Below are 23676 nucleotides of genomic sequence, written 5' to 3'. Positions count from 1 at the left end.
TCATCGCGACAATAAAAACAGCAGCTTGCACCAGGAAAAGAGATGCAAATGCGATGCAGAAAAACAATGAGTCTTTTGCGCATGCACGTGCAACAAGTTTTCTAGTGACAAACAGTCAGCTTTAAACATTTAACATGCACGAAAGCATAACTGATTCAACGCAAGATAAAAAGAGTAAACACATCATCAAATAAGAACTGTTATACAAAAGAACTGTTGAAGTGGAGAAGTAGAAAACCAGCATACATGTGACAGGTGAACATCGGTTTGCATAGCGTCGTGAGGCAATGCGGCCTCTTTTCTGCCGTCTGTCGAACAAAAAAATTTTTTTCTAATTTCGTGGTATCAAGGTGGAACCAACAACATTTCTGAAGAGCACCCAACACTTGCTTTTTTCAGCGACATCTCATTTGCTGCAGTTACAAATAGCAGTAACAACATGTTCATAACGGCAATTCGCACGCTTTCAAAGTAAAATACTTTAGAATATTGTCACGAAGCCTAGGACGACACAGTTGTCTTGAAGGAGAAACAAGTTTATTGGAGCGAACTTGTGCTCCCCTAACAACTCAAAAGAATACAGAGGCGGCGAAGCAGCGGTCAACAAAGTGACTTGCGTTGGCGAGCGTCGCAGAATCGAATAGCCCGGCGTCTGCTCTGCAGGCTTTTTATCTTACGGCGCGCTTGGTTCTCGAACCGTCGATTCGCATCGAGAACATTGTAGATCCAAGAAGATTATTCCGGGCTGTTCACGTTAGATCGGAATGCTCTCCCTATCAGAACAGATAACACCTGCGGAACAGAAAGAAAGAATGGAACACCCGCTTCCCTTGGCACAGAGATAACACAGACCGGCGCAGCCGGGTGGTAAAAGTAAAACACAAATAAACAAACCCAATGCATGGTACGCTGCAATATTATCAAAGCTAATTTATGCTGCAATGGTTTGCTTCACAGTAGGCTGCATCAGTCAACAAAGCCATTTCTGCGATATAATGTCGTCTTTATGCATGTTAGATTGAAAAATGTCCTTTCACAAGAGAAACTAGTCACAAAAATTGTGGAAAAAAGCTGAATAACATGAGAAAAATCCTTGAACACAGAATTGCCCATAAATTTTTCTTAGATGATGCGCCAGTCCTGTGCGGTCATGCTGTTTGCTTTTTCGTCACTGGTTCGAGACCCAAGTAGCTGCATTTTAGCACGTAAACTGTCTGCATTTGCCTCAAAAAAGCTACAATAAACAGCTATCTGCTTATCTCCTGTATAGAGGCTCAGGATGTCCTGCATGAATCTTTCCTCGATTCCTTGAATAAAGGCGTCCAGAATTGGAACGAAAATACTGACCCGAAACTCGTCCTCTTTTGTCGCAGACAAGCATCAATTCGCCCAGTTTGGGTCGATTCGCTTCACTAAGTGCAGTAGTGAGGTTAGCCTTGGGGCCCTGACGAACTCTGCTAACCTTTAAAGTAAGTTGTAGACCAGAGTGAGCCATTTCCGTGCAGCATAGAAAGTTGAAGCTTATGAACTAGTAAAGAAGATTCTTGCCTTTTTCTCTTGTCTGGGGGTGATACGTAAACTCCACAATCTCCGTTAAAGCACTTGACAGTTCAGTGTTGCTTTCACAAACAGTCTTTACAGCTTCAGCTTGACATGCCCACCGGGTTGTAGACAATGGCTTTTAAGTTTTTAGCTTCGTACCTACAGTTTGGTAAATTCGTTCGAATGCAGCATGGCGCACAGCACTGCTTTCAAGAAGTTGCAGAAAGCCAAAGAAATCAAGCACTTTGTTTTCAGCTCTCGACAAATATTCGTACACAAGCAACCAGTCCAAGCAGTGCGCATAGCAGTGAATGTACACGAGCTTGTTTTTATACTCCTTGCACTTGGCTAGAACACCGGATATGTGTACAGACATACTAGAAGCCCCGTCAAAGCAGGCTGAGCTTACATAATGCCACGAAACACGGAGGCAAGTAAGCGCTGCTTCTAGCGCGGAAAGCACGAAGTTGCTTTCTAACTTTGTAAGTCTTTTGGGCGCAAGCAATTACTCTGGCCGATTCTTAATCTCGCAGGAGTGCCTCACAACAATAGAAAGTTGTTCGTGATAACCACAGTCTCTTGTTTCTTCCCATATCAGCGAGATCCTTTTTTTATCCTTGTATGCGCTCGATAATCGAAGGCATCGTGGCTGCATGCATACATGCAATGAGCATGTATGTAGCTCGGTATCCTGTTACTGGTGTAGGAGGCATTTTTAGGACCTGGCTCGAGATGATCCAGCAGCACAGGGTCATATTTCTTTAAGAAGATAATTTTCTCAGAAAACAGGCCTTGCTCTGGGCTTTTGTTGCTCTCGCTGTGCCTATCTGAATGGCCTGCCCCCAGGAACTACGTCAGTGAGGTGCTTGAGCCCCTCACGACTTAGTTCCCATTTTTGTTTCACTTGAGACACTCGTTGTTCAAAGCCATCATCTAGCATTAAAAGCAACTGATATGCTTGCCTTGGAGCAATTCCAGGGTGAGATACTGTCCCCATCGCCCTCAAATTTTTCATGCCAATTGAACTTCACTATCGCTTTCCTCCAGTTTCGAAACCCAGTGACAAGAATGGTGGATCCTGATTCCTCCATAATATGCCACTCCCCAGTGGAAATGCAGGAGAAGAAAAGCAAAAAGCAGCATCTTTCGCTCAACTGTACTCAAGCCAGCAAAGCTTTTCAGACCAGTGTACACAAAAGCTGCGCTCTTGATTATTTAGTTTCTGCATAGCTGCTCAGATGAGGCTGGGAAGGCCTGCGTGCTTGTCTGGCTCTCTTGTCCACTTCGCTAATCAGCATTGCTAGTGATGGGTCATCATTCGGGCTTGCGAGGATCTGGTGACATTAAATAACTAGCTATTTTTTTTCAATTTTTTAAAATTTCATCAAATTTTGCGCCTTTTCATAGTGGTCAGGGGACCCATGGCCCCCTTGGCACCCTTCGTGTGCATGCCTATGCTATTCAGCCATGAAATGGGAACCTGACATCGGATGCAAGGACGCTCGCATACAAGATGTAGTGTCAAATCCTGTTAATTAAGCATCGGTTTAATCAATTTTTCGTTGAACTGCTTTTCTGATGGAGGCGAAAAGCCAAAATGCCCATGTGTTAGAGATTTTGGCGCACGTTAAAGATCTCCAGGTGGTTAAAATTAATCTGGAGCCCTCCACTATGGCGCACCTCAATGTGCGTAGCGTCGGCACATTAAAACCTCATAATCAATGAACCAATCAATCGATCAATCAACGTTTTATAGAACTAATAGGTCGAGTTTATCTCAACATGTGGGCACTGTGCGCCGCACAAGTAAAAGTGCTGCACATTGAGAACTTGGGAAATGCAGCAGTTCGTGCTAATATTTGACATCGTAAAGCCGCCTTATTTTGACATGTGCTCGCCGATGAAGCTTCAGCGGAAGTTCAATTTTCGGAGAGTTCAATAATTCGACTAAATGTTGTGTTCCATCCAACGGGCGGCCAATTAGTGGCGTGGCTGGAATTCATCTTTGGCTCTCCCCACGGCAGCTCGGGTCTTGGCCATGTGAATCGTCAAAACGTTAGAGCCCCAATTGTAGTAACGAGCGGCGTCTTCAGAAAGAAATTGCCCTGTGCTGGGAGTGTGAGGTTGAATGGCCTGCCAATGTTTTTTCCTTTTGCTGTCACCTGAGAAACATCAAGTGAAAGTATGCTGAGATTAATTGCGTCTGCCTGGAGTTGGAACTGCTGCACAGTTTGGCAAGAGCCGTCATCGTGTTGGTTTCGGGTCACAGGGCTTCAGGGGAGCAAAAAACATTGTTTTCACTGGAGTAATTGTAGGCGCCCTTTGTATGCCTGGTGACAAGGCATACAAAGTCTGGTGATAACCTGGTGACAAGAGACAGCCTCGTACGAAACACGCTTCATAGCCCGTAAATTGCCATCGGCACTGCTTCAGGTTTTGTGCGTGACACTTTTCATTAAATTACACCCGTCATTGTAAGTCAGAAAATGTTTTAAACATATTTGAAGCACTCTGGCCCAGCAAAAAGAAAAAAGGGGGAAACCCCTAAATTGATGGATCATTAACTTTTAATGTCAAGCTATCTGACAACCTTATCTTCAAGGCTGCATGAAAGGCAGGGAACTGAAGGAAAAGGAAAGCCGCGCAGAATTTCTGACTTTCAGCACTGCACTCGTACTGCAATCTCATGCTGTGGGCACGCTGATTCTTCACTTATTCTTAATGCCTGATTGATTATTAAATAATACTAATTACTTCCCTGTTCCTCATAGCAGAGGTGCTGATGAGGTTTAGGGGGGAGTCGCAGAGTAAGAAAGATGTGGACAAAAGCACAGCTATATGGCATAAGGTTGGTTGCTCCAAATTACTCCCTGCTAAGCTTACAGAGATAGGCGTAGTTATGGCTGCACACCTTTTTAGGTTTGTAATCCATCTTTATTAAGTGCCCTGGCAGCAGGCTGATATTAACAGAATACTCACACAATTACACAGCCATTGCAGATTTGGGGCTTTATCAGCAGCGTTTCAAACCAGACCAATTCGTCTCTCTCTGTCATCGTTTCCTGTCGCTTTTATTTTTGTGCTTGCCCTGGTGAGTAATACGTCCAAATAGCTAACACTGACCCCACTCATCGGCCCTGACATCATCAGTCCAGTGCATTCCGCTAGCTTATCTGTGTCAACACTGCTTGTCACGTGCACAATTTGCGGGTGTGTATACAAGCCAACCGGGGAGACAGTCCGGATGGGCGTGCTGCTTTCTGTGCGCGCATTTCCAGGCTGCCAGAGATAACATTGTTGTCCTAGCGAGGCATGGTATCTGCGGCCCGGCGATTAATCTGCGGCTGATAATCTTGTTTTGTTTTCGTTCAGGATGAGCTGAAGTCGCCTTCCGAAATCCGCCTCTGGCTGCCGGACCTCCAGAGAGAGATCGCCTACTGTCGCCGACAGACTGAGGTGCCGTTTTTTATTTTTCCCTTCTTCTTCTGAATTTCTCTCTGTAATGGATGTCAAACTATAACAGTTCCTTCTGCGCTCTTGTGCTGATGGTATAACTTTTTAAAGTGGCTGTGAAAACAAAGTAGGTATGAGTTTGTATCGTTCAAAAGACTGGTTTGTACCACTAAGAGGGGTCACTGCTCTTAAGACAGCTTTCTTTAATTGTTAAGTAAACTCCGTGAAACTGGTCAGTCTTGCTGCTTTGCCCCCCCCCCCCCCCCCCCTCCCTTGAGTTCAAATATGGTATTTTTTTTTTTTTTTTGAGCCAGTCAATTAGTTGCCAAGGTAATTAGAGATAATTTGCCATTTTTGGAGGAGCAATAGACAAAACACTGTGTTAGTAATGTCAAACTGTAATCTGTATATTTTCCAATACTATGTATGAACCCTGGTGAGGGCAGTAAGAGGATCTGTTTTTTGATGCATCGCTTGGAACTAATTTTACAGCTCATCAAACTTTGATGGCGCCAGTGGCAGGGAACCATTTCGAATGCCCATTTCAAACACCAAAGTTGACCGAGCTGTAAAATTAGTTCTCAGAGGTGCATCAAAAAACCGGTTCTCTTCTGTTGTGTTTGTCAGACGTGGACCAAAGCCACCGGAAAGAAACATGGCTGTGCCATTGTAGTGGAGCCTCAAGTTCCACTTGATTGTATCACTCCGTTGCTAACGGGCAGTTAATATGCTCATAACTATGTTTTAGTATTCTCTGCATCGTGTCACTGCTGATGCTGTGTAGCGTGAAATGCGAAAGTTTCTGTATTTATTATCTTTTTTTTTTTCAGTTAAAGAAATAGATGTTTCAGGGCTGAGGTTGAGGTTAGTGAGTTACCGGAGGCTAATTCTTTCGAAGTAAACAAACTTGTGTTATGTTTCCATGGCATGAAACTTGTGCTGGTTTTCATAAGCATGTACCTAAATGTTTGCACACGTTACACGGAATTCAGAGCTGCCCTTGTTGCCTGTATGTGCGTTTGTAACCTCTCTGCCAAAAGGGGCAGTTAAAGAGATTTGTAGGCATTGTCCAATTACATTATCGGGCTACAGTTCAGCATGTCTAGGCTATGTTAGAAGCTTCTTTTGGGCTGATTTAGAAGCATTGTTATTTAGAAGAGTGTGGTCAAAATTTCTTCAGGTGACGTGTGCTGTTTGGGGAAGCTGGCAATCTTTTTTTCACCCGCTGCAGTCAGCAGTGCATGGCTTTGTCTCATCTGCTACCAATCAACCGTGGTTCTTTGCCAAGTTTTCTAGGTTAAAAACGGGGAACCGTCCCCCAACTTGATTTTTAAAATATCCCCTAAAATAAAGTGTACAGGGGTGGAACAGCTGCCCCTATTGCGCCAAACTCGTTTATCAGCACCTTCTGCACCGCGTTGTCTGAATTCAGCCACAAGATATGACGACCATGAAGCCTCGTATCCAAAAACTTCGCTAAAACGTCATGTTTTCGGTATCAGTGCGGTTATAGTTTGTTTCGTGAAGCCTACGAGCGGCTATGGCAGTCGAATTTTGCTGAGCTGTAAGGCCGCAGGCACTACTACGCGCCTTCTCCGCCTTCACTTTGGATTTATTTGTGCCGCATTTGCACGGTTTTGTTTGCCGGTGTTGGCCGCTGTGCCACAATCAATAGAAAACGACCAAAAGTGAGTGAAATGCTTTTGCGATGCAACGCAACCAGATAGAAAACAGGAGTATTCGTATGAAAGGTGGTAGTTTATTTGAGGTGAACTTCATTTAAGTCGACAATTTTTGATGAGCGCAGCTGCATGTACTGAACAAAAACAGGGTCTTAGACACTTTGTCTTAGCTTGTTAATTTGTTTTGCCTTTGTGGGGAGGTAATTACTCATTCTCAGATGTGAAGTTTGGGGTGTAGCTTTGCTTTTGTGGAGGATGGTCAAGCATTAAATATGCCTTTTAACTTGCCCTCCTTACGTAGTCTATGGCGTACATTCGTCGATTCTCGCAGCCTTGTGGCGCGCGAAGACAAAGCTATGTTCTGCTCCGCACGCACTGAAACCGCTGTTCGATAGAAAAATGCAAGCAAACGCCTTGTTTTACGGAATGCCGCCGCAAGGTCACTTGGTACTGCCGTCAGCCCACCATACACGGAGCGAGGCCTGTTATCTGATCCCCTTCAACTCTGTGCGTTAGGTTTACCCTATGAACGGTAACGCGGCGCACACTCTCTGGACCCGAAGGTAGATAATTCCGCATTTTGTAAATTTCCAGATATAGCACGAAAACTGCGTTCCTGTTACAGAGCAGGTTCTGGTGCATGGTAAAAAGCCTAATATAGTGCGTGAATTGATTAGTAAACTTAATTGGCAGGGGGCTCCGGCAAAGCAGCCTGTGCCAGCCCCTTGCCAAACAGCTTTTCTGGCTGCTCCAAACATGCTCAAAAAGGCCTTTCTGGCTGCTACAAGCCTGCTATAAAAGGCAATTTTGCGTGCTGCCAGGACTGCTCCCAAACCTATGTACCCTGTTTCACCCCTAAGTGTACAGTCGTCAAAACTGTTAACAACAACAGAAGCCAAGGTGCCTGCCTACGCACAGAGTGGCAGCTCACGATAGCCACAGCCGCATCTTGGTTATCGGCCCTCACGATGCTGCCCTACTGCACTCGGGTGCTTCAGCGCATGCGCAAAGCCTGGCTTAGCAGCCTGAGCGCTATCGTAAGCTGGCGCTCTGTGCATACGCTGGCACCTCGTTCTTTGTTGTTGTTAACAGTTTTGACGACTGTACATCTAAGGTGGGTACCATTATGTTACTAGCGAACTTACTTCAAGAACCCGTGCTCTACCCCAGGCTTCCGATTTCCTATGCCCAAGTTGGGTTCTTACGAGGCTTCTGTGGTGCCTTGTGCTTAAAGGAACCATGAAGTTTTTTTTATTCGAAAGATTTCGTGTTTTATAGTGTCCCCAGCTCTCGCATGGCAGCATGATGCTATATTCACTGAGAAATCAATCAATTTAGGTTAAAATTTTGATTCTCCCGCCAAATCATGTGTTTTGGTGACGTCTACAATGAAGTCATAATGGCGCGTATACAAAAGAACCTCCACTGTGCCATTCGGCTCTGCAGCCTTGCTTGCCGTCAAACCTCCGAGATGGCGCTAGCGTACTCAGCACTCTGCCGTTGCTTTGTTTTTGACCGTATTTACACCTGGCTTGTTTTCATTACGGTAGAAAGTAAACGCTTTGTGAAACAGGGGGTATGCTTGAGAAACAGGGTTACGTAAGGCAACGTCACTTACGCCAATAGGCCAGCGTCGTATAAGACAACTCCAAAGCGTCGGACTGCTGTGCAGCTAAAACAAGCATAGTGCGCCCAGTACCAACAGCAGTGCGCATTGGTACTTCTATGTTTACGTGTATTTTCTTAACTTTTGCTGTTTACCGCATCATTCTTACTGCTGTAAAATTGATATGCATTACATTTATGCGCAAATAGCTCGTTTGGCAAGCTTATAAGCTCTGCCTAATTCATGTTTGCTTTTGCCGTCCTTCACCTATCGCACAGCAGTCTGGTATGACTTCATAGGTTCTGTTGCGGGAAATGAGCTAGTGGGTCGCATGGCCATTCCTTTTTCTCCTAATTATATAGCTTATTTGAGTGAAGTTTACGTTAAAAAGGGTGTCAGTATGATTCCAACGAGGCAATCTTTTAAATTAACCAAACTTGTGTTTTGTCTTCATGGCTCTTTTAAGGAGGGACACTGGTTTGAAGACATTTTTGTTATTTTTGTACCAATTGCCTTGAAATTTACACATTGTGTTTTAACATCGTGAGCACAAATATGCAGTCAGTTTTCGTCTACTTAATAGTCTAAGTTCAGAGTTGTGCGACATGTTATGTCATTCCATTTCGGGCAATTTTTAATTATCTGTTTATGATATACTTGAATACTTTTTGTTCCTTTGTGCTCTAAAAGGACCAGGGAGTGCAACTATACCACAGCAGTAATTTTATCACTGTTTCTGCAATTCCTGTAGATTTATTAAATGTCCGGTCATCAATTATCAATGTTTTCGTAAAACAAAATCCATAAAAAATTGTACTAGTATAAAAAAACTTCTATATTTTTGTGGTTTTATTGCATTTCTCAGTTCTTACGCTTTCGAATGTACCAAGAATGACGCAGATTTGACCGGTACATACCAAGATATTCTACCCGACAGTTGACCTCGTGGGAAAAAAACTGGTTTTGGGAAAACAAGGCACGAAGTTCGGAAATGCGGGGGGAAATGGCCATTCAGCCAACCTCAAATGGCGACAGCTTTGTAAATACTTCTGGTACAGCTATAATATCTTGCAGGTACATTCTTTGGGGCATATAGACTACAAATAAAATTAATACAGAAAATTGATTTTTTGGCAAATTTTTGGTTCTCAAGACCAGTGTCCTCCCCCCCCCCCCTTTAAAGGCCGATCCACACAGCGGACCAAAATGATTATTTGTACCGCGGTCCGCGCATCACGTGATAGGACGTCACCAATTTTCGCAGACTGCCGTTGGACTGCGCAGGACCGCGGCGCTCGCGGTCCAAATATTCGCCGAGGCTTTTTAGTCCGCAGTCTCAACAGCGGACCGCGGCATCAATAAGCATGGTCTGGCAGGGCCCACGTCGCCGTGTGGATGCGCTCTGCTTTGGATCGGACGGCAGCGGACCGTGACGTCTCATCACGTGACCGATTGGACCATGGACTCGGTCCGTCGTGTTGATCGGCTTACTTAAGCTGAGATTTTTCGCAGTCGCTGGTTTGAAACCGCGTTGTGGTAGCCATTTTACCTATAGGGTAGAAGAGAGAGAGAGAGAGAAGATAAAACTTTATTTTGTTGCCAACTGGAGTTCCTAGTTGTCGGAAGAAAAAAAATTGTGGGTGAATTCTTGTTTTGAAGGAATCGGTGACGATATAAAATGCAGGCACGGGTGATGGGTGCAGTCATGTGCGTGAAAAAAGTCACTCCTATATGGGAGAAGATTCATGACAGCATTTATCATCTCACTCAGTGACTAGCTTTATCAAACTCTGGCAAGCAGAGTTCTTTAGTATACACCAGTTGAAAAACTCCGCTTTGGAATCTAGGACTAGCAAGCATCCCTACTTCAGTTTAGATGAAGGGCAAGGGTATTGGAGGGGCATCTAGGAGACGAAAACTGACCTGTGCTAAACATTACGTAACTACACAACTTGTTAATGAAATAAAGCTTGCTTTTCCAACTAGGAAACATTAAATTAGGGAACATGGTAAGTAACGTTGCCTTGGTTTTTTCTTTTATGACTTCGGGCAGCAGCAGCAAATGCTTGAGTGCTACTTCAACTTTCCGTCCACAATTGGCAGGCTAATTCGCTCACCCCATGCTTGTCCCCGTTTGCCACCAGAGCAGGGAATCGATCGCAGATTACTTTTGGATACACGGATCCTTTGCGGAGTTTTGCGACTGGTGTATGCAGTAGCCGACCATTCTTTCGGACCTGGAGGGAGCGAAAAGGTAGTCCAAACAAAAGAGCAGTCCGAAAAATCCGCGAGTCATTACTCCTATGGGACAACCAGCAGTTCCTCGGGAAAGTCCAAAATATCCAGCAAGTCCGAATTTTTGGAGTCCCAAAAAACAGTCGTCTACTGTATTGAGCAACTCTGAAGCATCACAAAATAGGAATAATTGGAGGAACACGGAATGTTCATACTGCAGTGGATGTAAAATAGACTGATGATGATGATGATTACACAGGTGAGAGGCAAATGAGCGTTCTCCTTGGTGCAGGATCCGTGCCTGTCAGCTCAACGAGTGGCCAAGTTCCAGCGCAAGTTGGAGAAGCTGAGCCGCTGCCTCCAGGCGTACCGTAGCAAGCTGCGGGAACTAGACGAGCACTATCACGAGAACGCGTCCTCGTCCTCATCTTCGTCCTCGCCCAGAGCCTCACGTCGTCGGAGTGTCACCTCAATCCCAGGAGGCCTCCAAGACATCAGCTCCTGCTCCTCACAGGACACCGGTTCTGGTAAGGAAACCATCACTGGACCTTCAAGGGCCACTGAGCTTGTGCTCTATAAGCTTATTCATAGAAGCCATTGCTGAAGGGTCGAGGACATGGTTAGTTAAGCTGTGGTGGCTCAGTGGCTAAGGTGTTGTGCTGGTCAGCCCAAGGACACAGGCTTGAATGCCGTCCACAGCTTTTCAGATGGAGGCGAAACGCAAAAAGGCCCTTGTTTCGAGATTTGGGCACACGTTAAAGATCTCCAGGTGGTCAAAATTAATCTGTAACCCTCATCCACTTCGGCTAGTCTTATAGCCGAGATGTAGCTTTCGCATGTGAAACCCCACAAAACTGAATTGGTTGGTGCAGTAAAAACTTGTTGCAAGAGACACTCAAAGGACCTGGGGAAACGTGTCTCTCGTAACCGAGATGTCTTGTATGCATTGTTGCTGACATGGCGAACATTGGAAAACCAACCAAATTGTTTTCATTTAATTAAATGTCTCTGATAACCAACCGTCTCTTGTAACAAGGTTTTATTGCATACAACCCGTATACAGTTGGGCCGTATGTGGTCGTGCCCGTATACACTTCAACCGTATACGGGTGCGTATACGGTCACACCCGTATACAGTCCAACCCATATACAATAGCTGTTACAACCATGTACGGGATAACATAACAATAAACTGTAGCGGCACCATCAACTTCACCTTATGCTACAGTAAATTTAAACCGCTTATTACAAGCTGGTTTTCCCCATTATTGGCTATAAAAACTGATTTTGACAGCTTCAGCCAACCTCAACTCCATACTTGGAGGATTAAGTGGGAGGCACATTATGCAGATAACGCATTTCTTTAAACAGAAGAGATGTCTCACGGGACGTATCTCCTGTCTTTCGAGCTGGCAAAGTTAACGACTGCTGCCTCCGGAGTGGCCACGCTAGCCTTGCAACTGCCCCTCTTATCTCTTGTTGTCAGCTTGCTCGGGGCATGAAAGGGGGCACAAAGTGTGTCTTCATCTCTTCACCTCCTAGGTGAAAAAAAGGAAATAAGCCTCAGCACTGCAGCATTGTAGCTGGATGAACTGGATCGTCTAGGCTTGCGGAAACCAGCAAGATTAAAAAAAAATGTGCCGATGCAGTAATATAAAACTTGCTAATCATTTCAATGGAAAAAAGGTCAAGGAGTTGTTGTTGAGGCTTCCTTCTCATTTCGAAGGTGTTGCTCTTTCTGGTGTGTTGTGTTGAATTGGCTGGGGTGCGCAATGCTGTGTCTGTACTGTCTCGCAGTTGTTTTAAAGACGATAGTCTTTCTTGGGCTACTTAAACCCAAAAATTTCGGTCTGTCTGTTTGTGACTCAATTCAGCCACCCGGCCAAAGTGAAACGAAGTCTGCGCAATGGTCTTATATACTCGCAGCGAAATCTAAACGTCTAAGCCCAGTTTATATGTTCATACTTGTCAACATTGTTGAACAAGAGCAAGGCATTACGCAAATATAAGACAGAAAATTAATACACAAGGGATATTTACAGTGTTCCTTGACAAAAAAATTTATAGATGCTTGATGTTTGCGAAATGAAATACTAAATCTACTGCAGAAAAAAAATTCACGCTGTCGCCTGCAGTCGCCTGCGCCACTGTAGCTCCGAGCAGCATTTTAAGAATTCAAGCGGCAACAGCAATGAAGGTTCCACTTGATAGGTTCCACGTTCTGCTTCGAACGCTTCTAGAGTAGGGCAACGTCGTTCTATAAACGTTGAAGTAGGGCGCCTCGATTCACGTACGTCTCCGCCGTACGGTAGCACTGGCATCGAGACATCCGGCCTGGAGCAGTGGAACGCGGTAAACTAAAATTGACATCAGCAAACCTTTAGCGCGTTTACCTTGGGAGGAGCGAGACGGGAGAGGGACAACGTGAGAGGTGAGCGAAAAAGCGAAGGGAGGCATTTACTTGGCAAATGTCGACAAAAGATCGTCTTTTGTCGACATTTTTGGATTGTTAAATGCTTGGAAAAACCATTGAATGTTTCGAAAATTATATTTTCTTTTCTCATTTGGTTATAAAGATTATTTATTATAACAGTGACTTTTTGGTGGCATTTCAGTATCGTTTATAAGTGGGTCAGACTGTAGATTCTATATGATGGAACAGCACGGACTTGGCAAGACAAAAAGATGACAACACAAGCGCAGAATAAGAAGTGAAGTTTTGTTAGGGAGCAGAAAAACATGTAAAGGAGTGCCTGCACTTTGGATACAGCCGTGATGGAAATGACTAACGCAGACCTCACACGCCGAAAAAAATACGACCTCAAGTGTCGTCTAGACAGGCCACTTCACAATTAAGCAATGACACTGAGCCGGAACTAACGCAATTATCAGACATACTTTTTTAGAAAAAATTACGGTTCTGAAATCTTCCCTGCTGTGGTGGGTCTGCGCTCTGAATGAAGCTGCGACGCAAATAATGCGTACCTCACACACAATACAAAAATTACAACTTCAAGTGTTGTCTGGATGGGCCACTTCACAGTTAAGCAAAGACACTGAGGGGAACTAACACAGTTATCAGAAGTATTTTTTTTTTTTCAAACATGCTTCTGAAGTCTCCCTTGTGGGTGGGTCTTTGTGTGTGTAAAAAGAATGGATGTTCGAATGAAGACAAGATAACAACCATGCCCCGAGCAATGGGCCGACAGGTACGACGTAAAATTGAGAATACCCGTTTACAGCTTGAATTCTTTTTTGATGGAGTCAAAAAAGAATTCAGGCTGTAAATGGGTGGTTTCGTGTGGGTACCAATTGGTACCCACACGAAATTAAGCGAAAGTGTGGGTATTAGTTTCGCTTGATGAGTAGACAGACTAAAGCGAGCGGACTAAATGGTTTTAACAGAATTGAATATTTCTACAAGGTCGAGTCCAACTCGAGAAAAACGCAAATGTTTTGCTGTCATCTCGTATCTTTGCGCCCTTTAACGTAGGATAAAAATTGCTGGCAAATTTGAGACGGGCATTGCTTTTTCGGCAAACGATAAGAGAGAGAAATTTCGTCCCGAGATTGACATGAAATGAGACGGAAAAGGTGCTTCGTAATAGAGGGTAAGTGGCGCAAAGAACCAGTCTCAGTTTCTTGAGAACAATGCTAACTTAGTGTATTGCTTCCTTTGTGATGTGATGAAGTGTACATGATGAAGGGTTCAGCTTAAATTGAGGATCACCCACCGAGCAATGGAACGGAAGATGATAGGTGTGACATTAAGGGACAGGAAGGGAGCGGAGTGGGTCAGGGAACAAACGCGTATTAAGGACATATTGGTGGAAATTAAGAAGAAGAACTGGACATGGGCAGGGCATGTAATGCGAAGGCAAGATAGCCGTTGGTCATTGAGGGTAACAGAGTGGATCCCTAGAGAAGGCAAGCGTGGCAGGGGGCGGCAGAAAGTTAGATGGGCAGATGAGATCAAGAAGTGTGTCAGGATAAATTGGTCGCAGTTAGCGCAGGACCGGGATAATTAGAGACCTATGGGAGAGGCCTTTGCCCTGCAGTGGGCGTAGACAGTCTGATGATGATGATGCTGGTGGTGGTTATGATGATGGTGATGAAGAAGTGTACATTAGGCAGACGGGGCAGTGCTACAAGGGCACGTTCACATCTCACCTGTTGGCCCATTTCTCAGGGTTTGGTTGTTATCCCGTGTTCATTTGCACATCCCTTTTACACACAAAGACCCACCCACAAGGGAGATTTCAGATTCACAAGCTGTCACGGCGAGTCCAGTCGACTCGGAGGCAGGGGGTAGGTTGATTCGTTCGTCGGGCTGAGTCGGCGGGCCGTGAGGAGCAGAATAGCGTAATTGTGACGTGCGGGTAAGTTCGCGCCGGAAAATTCGAAAAAAAATACTTTGACACTGACTCTACCGTGCAGGTGAAAAATACATGACACCACGTACATGGAAAAAGGAGATTTTATTTGGCGTATGCAGCTGTGGAAGCCAAAAATGGTTGTGCTTCATGAGATTTCTTATCCAGCTGCTGCTGGAAATAAAGTTATAGCGGGGAACATTGAAGCTGTTTGCGATTTAAAGGGCCTTGATCTCCATAATTCTAGGCGTGACGGGCTGATTGCAGCAGCAAAAAAAACGTGCAACAGCTGACCAAGGTATGTGGCATGCCATTGAGGAATTAGTGCGCTGGTGGTGGTGTTGACAGGGTTGGATTGGGATTGGGTTGGATTCTGGGGGGACTTCGTGTCCGTTTCCGTATGACAATGCTGCTGCCCGCTTTAAAGCCTATTTCTGTTTTGACCCCAATTGTAACACGCACACAAATATTAAGGCTACTTTTTAGTAAAAAAGGGTGCGTGTTCGAATTGTGAAAATACGATAGCTCCTTTTCTAACAACCCCTCCGCACTCTTCACCTCGATTCTTTGGACAAGGTTCTTATAAACACGGGAGGGGGTCAAGGTAGCTGGACCTGCCCGTCGGCTTGACCCTTTCTCGTCAAGTCCATGTATCCGGGCCACATGGCATTCTACAGTGGCCAATTGATGAAAAGCTACAGTAGGCATCGTGACCTTTTGGTTTCACTTGCCAAAGGGGGCGATGGAAAAGTCCTTCCAAGGCCCCAATGCCTATCATTGCTTTTCTTCAACACCGGAATGTCATGGTGAGTTACACTCGGAAACAAGTTAAGAACGGCAATAGCTCATGTACGGTATCACTCCGCCCAAACGACGGACCCGAATGTCAACAGGCGCGCGCGTTTTGAAAGGACATTGCTATGAATGCGTGACGTCGTTTGCTTTTCTCACACAGTTTCTTTGTCGTCGCTGAAGTATTTTATAAGCATATTAAGTCCGAGAAATCACGAAACCGGCTCGTGACATGTTCAATATACAGTTAAACCTCGTTATAACGAGACGGGCTATAACGAAATAATGGATATGACGAGCAAATCGTAATTCCCCTTGAAAGTCCCCATAGAAGCCAATGTATTTAAAACCTCGTTTTAACGAGGTAAAATTTGCCCGTTACGGGATACAACGAACAAATTTCGTCGAGAAATCAAATTTTGAGCTAATTTTACAACAGTGCGCAACGCGGATTTGAGACAGTGCGCGACGCGGCAACTGTATTAGCAGTTCAAAACTCCCGCCACGCGCGCGAAGCTGGATGGCGCGCCGTGCGGACGCTGCGCCCGCGAAGCCATTCCCACCCTCCTCTCGCTGCGCACGGCTTGCAGACAATGGGGCCCTTCGATTTACAGTCTCGGACTCACCGCGGGCTCCCCGAGAAACAGTCCGACGTTCGATTTTCCCATGTATCCCTATGGCTTCGGGGAATCCTCGGACTACCCGCGGACTATCCGCGGTGAGTACGAGAAGAGCCCCAATGCACACGGCGCGCGCGGTTGCGTCGCCTTCCTGTCCCCCCTCCTCCCCTGTTCGTATCGCCGACGTCGCTGCGTAGTTGAGGGTGCGTGGGTTTTGGCAGTCTTTATCGTCGCACTGCCCGCGTGATTACAACAACGCGAGTGCAACAGGCGGGAAGCGAAAGCGAAAGACTATCACGCTTGAACAGAAGACGGCTATGATAAAAGCCGTCGCATCGGGCGCGAAGGAAGGTAAGGTGCACTCCGTGGTAAGGTGGCAAGAGACTGACGTGTGGACGAGTACGCTGTCCACCATCGGGAGCAACCGAGAGTCCATCGTCAGCGCTGTTGCACGTGGCGTGAAAGGAAGCACTAAGGACGACGTCGGAGGCACTAGATGCGGTGGACGTGCTGCGCCACTACTTCGGCCCGCACGAGGGCGGCGAAGATGGCGTGAACATAGCGGCCGCAGCTGAGCGAGCCATCGCTCGCATCAGGAAGGTACATCAACGTCCAATTACGGACTTCTTCGTAGCCAAGTCTGTTTGAAATACGAGTTTTGAACTGCAATAAAGTAGGTTCGTGACTTTTCCTTTTTACCTACGGAATGTGTTTATTTTACTGACTACCGCCGTGCGGCGAGATGCTATTTCGCCCGCTTTTTGTTTTAGGATGGTTTTAGGTAACTACAATGCATAATATTTGCAGTAAATGTCGGCTACGGCTATAACGAAATATTGGCTATAACGAGCAAATCGCGGCGCCCCTTCAATTTCGTTATAACGAGGTTTAACTGTACTCCTAGTAACGCACTACTTGCGCCGCGCGGAGTAACATCCGGCCGCGGTGATGGCACAGTGGTAACTTCCGTTGCCATTCTTAACTTGTAACCGAGTATAGACAGGTTGATGCAGGTAGATTGTTGAGAGCAATCGCCAATGTAGCAATCGCTGAGTCACACGTAGCTTGTGAAATGAACTACACTCGTTGCTTGTAGTTGTTGCTATGCAGTCTAGTCCACTTACAGTTAAACCTGGATCTAACAAACGTGACAAAAGTTCCGAGGTGAGTAGCTTCGGGCATCATACACAGCAATATTGTTTGGGAGGTGGGTTTCTACGGGATAACAAAAAAGACACGGCCCACGAGATTTTTTGTCATATGCAGGTTTTCAATACATGCAGGTTTCCAGATAAGGCTCGTGGAATGAAGCAAAAACAACGCCAAATTGCTAGACATTAGTGAAGGTTAACTCACCCTTCAAGGATTTATTTCACAATGCAAAACAGCAAGTTGCACCTGCTGCTTTCGCACATGCTTAGTCATTACGCGGCACACCAAAGAAGCAAGGTCACTCACCCCCACATTCACAAATGTAACTTAAGTATCACTTTTGCATTTTGACACTTTTTGGTGTCTTACTGCGTTTCAAAACCCAAATGTATGCTGAAAGGGTGCCTTTTCGCAAACTTACTGCTCTTTTCTGCACTCAAAATTGTTGAAAGGGTGCTAGCTGGGACACTGTACCGGGCAGCGACGTTATTCTTTCTCGCTGGCGGAGACATCATTTACCGTATTTACTCGCATAATCCTCGCACTTTTTTTTCGGAAAAGTCAATGCAAAGTTAGGGGTGCGAGAATTATGCGGGAAAAAAAAATTCCGGTGCACAGTGTTGCCAATTTGCCTTATGCCAATCCCGCTAAATGTAGCGGTAGTTTTTTGTATAGGTAAGCTCAGTGTTGCCAACAGCAGCTATTTCTTTTTATTTTATTCGTAAACAGTCTCCCGTCGATTAGCGATCATGAAATTGCCGCCTTTGCTTTCTGGCGCGCGCCTTATCTCGTCGTCGTATGTGCGTGCCCTACTCCAGTAACGCACGTTGAAGTCGGTGACGCCGAAGCGCCTGCCTGCGGCACGGTTGCCGTGTTCGATCGCGTACTCTTTTGCTTTCAATTTGAAAGCGGCAGTGTAGCTGGCGTTCCTCGCCATGGCGAAGCGGCACCAAGCACAAAACAATTAGATCAAAAAGTTCTCGAAACGGCAGCGAGCTATCCACCACTACGCGAGTGACTCACTGACTGCTGCCGCTCAACGGCGGGACCACGACGGCGACACGACGACACGACAGCGGGCTGCGCGAACACCGTCAAGTTGTGCGCACGCGAAACATGCGCGAAACCGGCTCAAGGACAGTGTGAGTAGCGTGTTAGGGCGCCTGTTAGGGAGTAGCCATGCAGGTTGTTATGGCGCCTGGATGGCCTTGGATACACAGCGCTCTCCGCCGAACGGAGAGGCGGCAGGGGAGGGTGCGTGCGTTGGAGAGCGCGTGCACCATGCGGGTTTCGCGAGCAGGCAACTTTCGCCGCTGCAAAGTTGGGGGTGCGAGGATTATGCGAGGAACCGAAAAATCCAAGTTTTGGTGGCTCACATTAGGGGTGCGAGGATTACGCGAGTGCGAGGATTACGCGAGTAAATACGGTAAAATTGTGAGCTTGTCTTTAAAAGAGAAAACTTCCTAGCAGCAGAACTTGTTACTGACAAACCAATATCACAGATAGCAGTGACGCACTACACGCCGACAGGACAGCCTAGCACCTCAAAACTTGTCTCTAACGGGCACTGCACCCACACGTGAAAATGCACGGTAGTTTGTGGCGCGGGCAAAAAAAAAACAGAAGTGAAGTTTAGTTACTCTTACTACCTTGTGCAGTGTCACGCTACACAAGCAGAACTAGAAGTGGCTGCTACGTTGCCACAGGATGGCGCTAGCTGCTCCATTCATAATCGCAATCATGATGAATTTCGTTTTTTCTTACACTAGGGCAAAAATTTGCTAAATTAGTACATTTCTTCGATCGCTGTTTCAGCAAAGGTGCAAAAAACCATGACTCACCAACGTAGCGAATTCGTTACATGAAGGTTACCCGCTGCGACGCCTTCGTTACATACAGGTCGCAAGCACATGGGCTTCAATGGGGGTGGCAATGGGGAATTGAAAAAGTTTGTTAAATCCAGGAATTCGTTAGATAGAAGTTTGTTACATCCAGATTTAACTGTATAACACGTGGCGGTAAAACATGAGGCGAACTATGATTGATGATAAAGCGATCTATTTACAGGACGAGATGATTTATTTACATTACTTACAAGGCAGCCATTATAGCACGTTCACCCAGTCAGCACGCCCGGCACACAGCCTCTTTGTCGTTGATCGTCGAACCCACAGCGGCAGGCCCTACTGCGCCCTTCCTCGTCTTCTCGTGACAATATTCACGTGCCAAGGAAATTCCTTCGTTACAACCGATAATTGTTATAAGCAGGTTGCGCAAAAAAAAAAGACGGAACAGAAACTAGAACATTTTATTCGCATGGAAGCGAGGTTGTACTACTACTTACTTGCAGAAAAGATACCATAGTTGGTTAGCTTTGTTTGCTTCATGAAAAGCTGGCATGCCTCTTTTTCAAGAGCATGTATAGGTGCTTCACCTCGATTTTTGTTGGTCCTTGGTGGAAACGAAGTCCCTGAGGGACCGTGTCATGCGTTGGGCTTCCTGCGAAGTCCCTAGCTGAGTAGGCTTCTCAACCGTGTTTTCGGAGTCGTCACTGTCATTTCTGTCCGCAGCATGTATCCGTACAACGATCGCCTCTTCAGTGAAGCACTCGGACATTTCCAAAACATTGGCCCTGATGTCCCTTCCGCGGAAAAATGGAGGCAGTTGAAGAGGAACCCAGTCAAATTCAAAGTGGTGTGCACATGACACAACAGGCGAACATGCGGCGCGTTCATGAGTGGGCACGGGGACGATGCCAAACACACCGGCGCCGGGAGGGGTTTCGGAAGGAAAACTGCTCTCCCCCTCCTCTCACTTCCTCATAAGCAACGCAGTTGACTCGTTTTCTGAGGGGTAACAGAGATGCGCACATAGAGCTGGCAGCAGCTTGAATTTTCAGTTCACGCTGTAACCGGATTGAATCATTATATCCGATATCATGGCACTGGAGCATTGTAATAAGCGGTTTATTTTACCGTAGAATGCATACGGAAGCGGACGGGGCCATAGTTGTTCATCGTTGTATCCGACTTATTGTTACACACAGTACCGTTATAAGTGGACTCAACTGTATTCAGTGCATAACCGTTTCCCTACCACTTATAACCTTATTAAACGTTCACCTTTGAACCTCTAAGCATCCGTAAACTAATGATGAGCATCTTCGTTTTTCTGATGGCCCCTGGCTTATGGTGGTGGTGGTAGTGGTGATGATGGTGATGATGATGATGATGATGGTTGGTCCTTGCTTTGACCCAGTCGACTACCGGCTCCGGCAGATCCTTGCCCCGCTCGCGGACCTAAGAGTGGAGGACGCCTTCAGCTCCAACCAGAGTCCCAGTTTCTCTTCGGGGTCGTCCATCGAGGACCTGCCAGGCGAGCGCATCCCCGTGGATACGGACGGCAACGTTCCACCGTGACTGGCAGTCCACAGCCGTGCAGCCCCCACAGTCAAAGCCACGACTTCTTCAGCGGGGCTGATATATAAAGTAGCTTCAGGGGCTGCCCATTGCCAGCTGCTGTCGACGAGGTTGAAGAGGTGAGAGTCTCTCCTTCCTTTCCGTGTGGTCGGACAACTCCTATAAACCCCTGAGCGCTGCGACTGTTTTGCCGACTGTTGGCGCCTTTCCACACCACCTTTGGGGGCAACTGCTGTGTAATTGATATAGTGCTCGTGCTTTGTTTGGGCTTTTGTAATGCTTGTTTTTCCGTTCCACCACGTACAAACCTTGTTTAGTGTCAAGTTTGCAAGCAAATAGTACTGTTGAGACCTGCGAACAAAACAATTCTGGCTCAAATGCCATTAAAGCTTTCCAGAGACACAGTTCAGTGAGTTTTCTGGCTGCTCATTGGAGTGTTGGCAATGGCAGCAGCAGATCATAAGAGGTCACCCTTGAGGATGTTTTATTGTCGCCTAATTTAGACCTGGTAATTGGGTGTGCGTATCAGTATCATGACAGGCTGGCTTAGCCCTAAAACCCATACAATTTCAGTCATAATGATTGCGACCTAGTTTAGACCGTAAACGTCATTGAGAATCACCTTGTTGAGATGAGGTGGCCCTATAGCTAACAGCCACCTGCGAGTTTGCTGGGGATGTGAGCCATGCTAAAAAGGTTAGTTGTAGTGCAAGGCTCTACTTCGTTAAATATGTGCGTGTACATGACAATTCCGTGAAACAAGAAAAGAAACGAAAGTTACAAAAGCCATGCATTAGGAAAGTGCCTATCAGTGAGAAAGAAACACTAAAGTTCATACGCGTTTTGACAAAAATGTCCACCATCAGAAGTGCTAATGCAGTTTCAGGGACTGCTTCAGGACAGATGGGACTCATTGTACATAATTGGTGCAAATTCCCCTACAAATTCACAGAGCATAGAATGGAATGTTGAACCACCGTTATGGCTACATGCGGAGCAACATTGTGGAATGAACATTTTTGCTTCAGCCCTCAAAGGTGCACGCTTCCTTTATTTTTTTCTTTAGTTGAGTAAATGGCTGATGCAATCACGATGCAGTTTTAAAGTAGTGTAGGCAGCACACAAACAAAGGAGGACGTCGACCCCCTTTTCAGTTGGTGCAAACTGTGGGCTATCCAGCCATGTTTCAAGAAGCGCATCACCGTAAAGGACATTTCATTGCCACTTGCCTCTGGACAAGCCAATCTGAAAAAAAAAAAAAAAAAAATTAATGTGCCTATTATCCCAGAATATTATGTCGCCTTCTCCAACTGACCATTCTTGTAGAACCATTTGAGAACTTCGTCACATTGGCACCTACATGGGGCGCCGCTTGTACGCTGCCAAGATGTTGTATTTTCGCACGTATAACCCGCACCAAAAATGTGAAAATTTCAGTAGCAAAGCAGGGGTGCGAATAATACACAGGGTTTTTCCTTTAGCGCACCTTCACGGCAATGCGCATTGTGCCGTGAAGCTCGTATGCAGTAACATTGACAGCCTTCCATGGAAGCGATTGCGCAAAACATACAAGGACAAGGAAGAAAAAAACAAGGACGAGCGCACCTTAGCAACTGAATTTTATTAGTGAATTGTGACTTTCGCCTTGCAGTCAGTGTATTCTATTTGCTAAATATAAACTTTTTCTGTCTATATAGTATGTGAAACTTTACGAAAAATAAAGCAATACAACAAATTAAAGCCATTCCACTCCACGTGAAAGCTGTCAGAAGCGCAGAGCAGTGATTCGCCATAATGGGCTGCAGCGCCATTATCCGCTCACTGCTACCACCTAACGCATTTCAAATTTCCCGCCTTCGTAGTGCTTGCACACCCCCTGCCTGAAACTGCGCCAGTGGGAGTTCTGTTCTTCTCGTGCTTGCTTCCCCCCCCCCACATGCACCGGCGTTACACTGCCACTTTTTTTTCGCTTACAATAGTAAAAACCAACCCAACGAGCGTTCCTAACTAAGTGAGCGCGGGTGCTGCCGGTTAATTACGTATATTTTGCCCCGAATATACCTACAGTTTTCTTTGGGCTAAGCAACAGGGAGATGTATGACAAGCGCCAGCGGTTCACAAGTTTCGAACGCTTCTGACTATATAAACCGCTTGGCTTTCGAAGCCTCTGGGTTACGCCGCGACGACAGAATGCCGTGTGGCTCTACTTGGGTCCAGCGAGCGAGCTATGGTGACGAGGCGAGCCCCTAAAGTGCTCTGCTCTGCTGCACGGCATGCAAACATTTGAGCAGCTACGTGCAGCATGCATCTTTTGCGTTAGCTTCCTTGCGCTGCAGCAAAGCTGCGCTAAAAGCCTCAAGGGGGGCAACTGGTCTTAGAAACTTTTTTTTTTTTTTTTTTTGCTTTCCAACCAATCTTAACGAACTGTTATGGGTTTGTTCAGCTTTTATAGCCGATTTAAAATATCTGGTTAGTTTTAAAGAAAGGCATTTAGTTTTCAAAATAATTAAAAACCTTTCTTGATTGTTCTTAACAATTAAAAAAACAAATCAACAAAAAATTACCTGCAAGGCATGAATAGATACCAGAAGGTGTGGAGAATAAAACGTGGGAAGTGTTTTTTTTTTTTTTTTTTTCAATCGCATACAAGTTTACATCAATCCCAACTTCTAGGTTTGAAGTACTCCTGCTAACCAATTACAAGCAATGCTAATTAAACACCTACTGAAACGCAAAATGCAAAATCTACTCCCCTTATTGGGTGGTTTAAACATTCATCTTTACGCTGCAAAATAAATTATC

At 45.7% G+C, this 23676-nt stretch overlaps 1 protein-coding gene and 1 pseudogene across 1 annotated transcript in view; one reads left to right on the top strand and one right to left on the bottom strand.

Annotated features, from left to right (window-relative positions):
* LOC144162715 (uncharacterized) overlaps nucleotides 1–23676 on the top strand; it is a 29590-nt gene that overhangs the window by 1370 nt on the left and 4544 nt on the right. Inside the window, exons 3-5 of the mRNA XM_077693357.1 lie at nucleotides 4915–4998; nucleotides 10811–11045; nucleotides 20714–20993. Of these exons, the coding sequence (XP_077549483.1) occupies nucleotides 4915–4998; nucleotides 10811–11045; nucleotides 20714–20874 (480 nt within the window). The 3' untranslated portion in view covers nucleotides 20875–20993. The remainder of the gene's footprint in view (nucleotides 1–4914; nucleotides 4999–10810; nucleotides 11046–20713; nucleotides 20994–23676) is intronic.
* LOC144162178 (zinc finger MYM-type protein 1-like) lies at nucleotides 1123–4674 on the bottom strand (annotated as a pseudogene).

This window comes from Haemaphysalis longicornis, unplaced genomic scaffold (genome assembly GCF_048455015.1).
Source record: "Haemaphysalis longicornis isolate Haplotype H1 unplaced genomic scaffold, Haemaphysalis longicornis Haplotype H1 scaffold_12, whole genome shotgun sequence".
In the NCBI taxonomy this organism is placed as follows: Eukaryota; Metazoa; Arthropoda; class Arachnida; order Ixodida; family Ixodidae; genus Haemaphysalis; species Haemaphysalis longicornis.
This window is presented reverse-complemented; position numbering and strand designations above follow the sequence as displayed.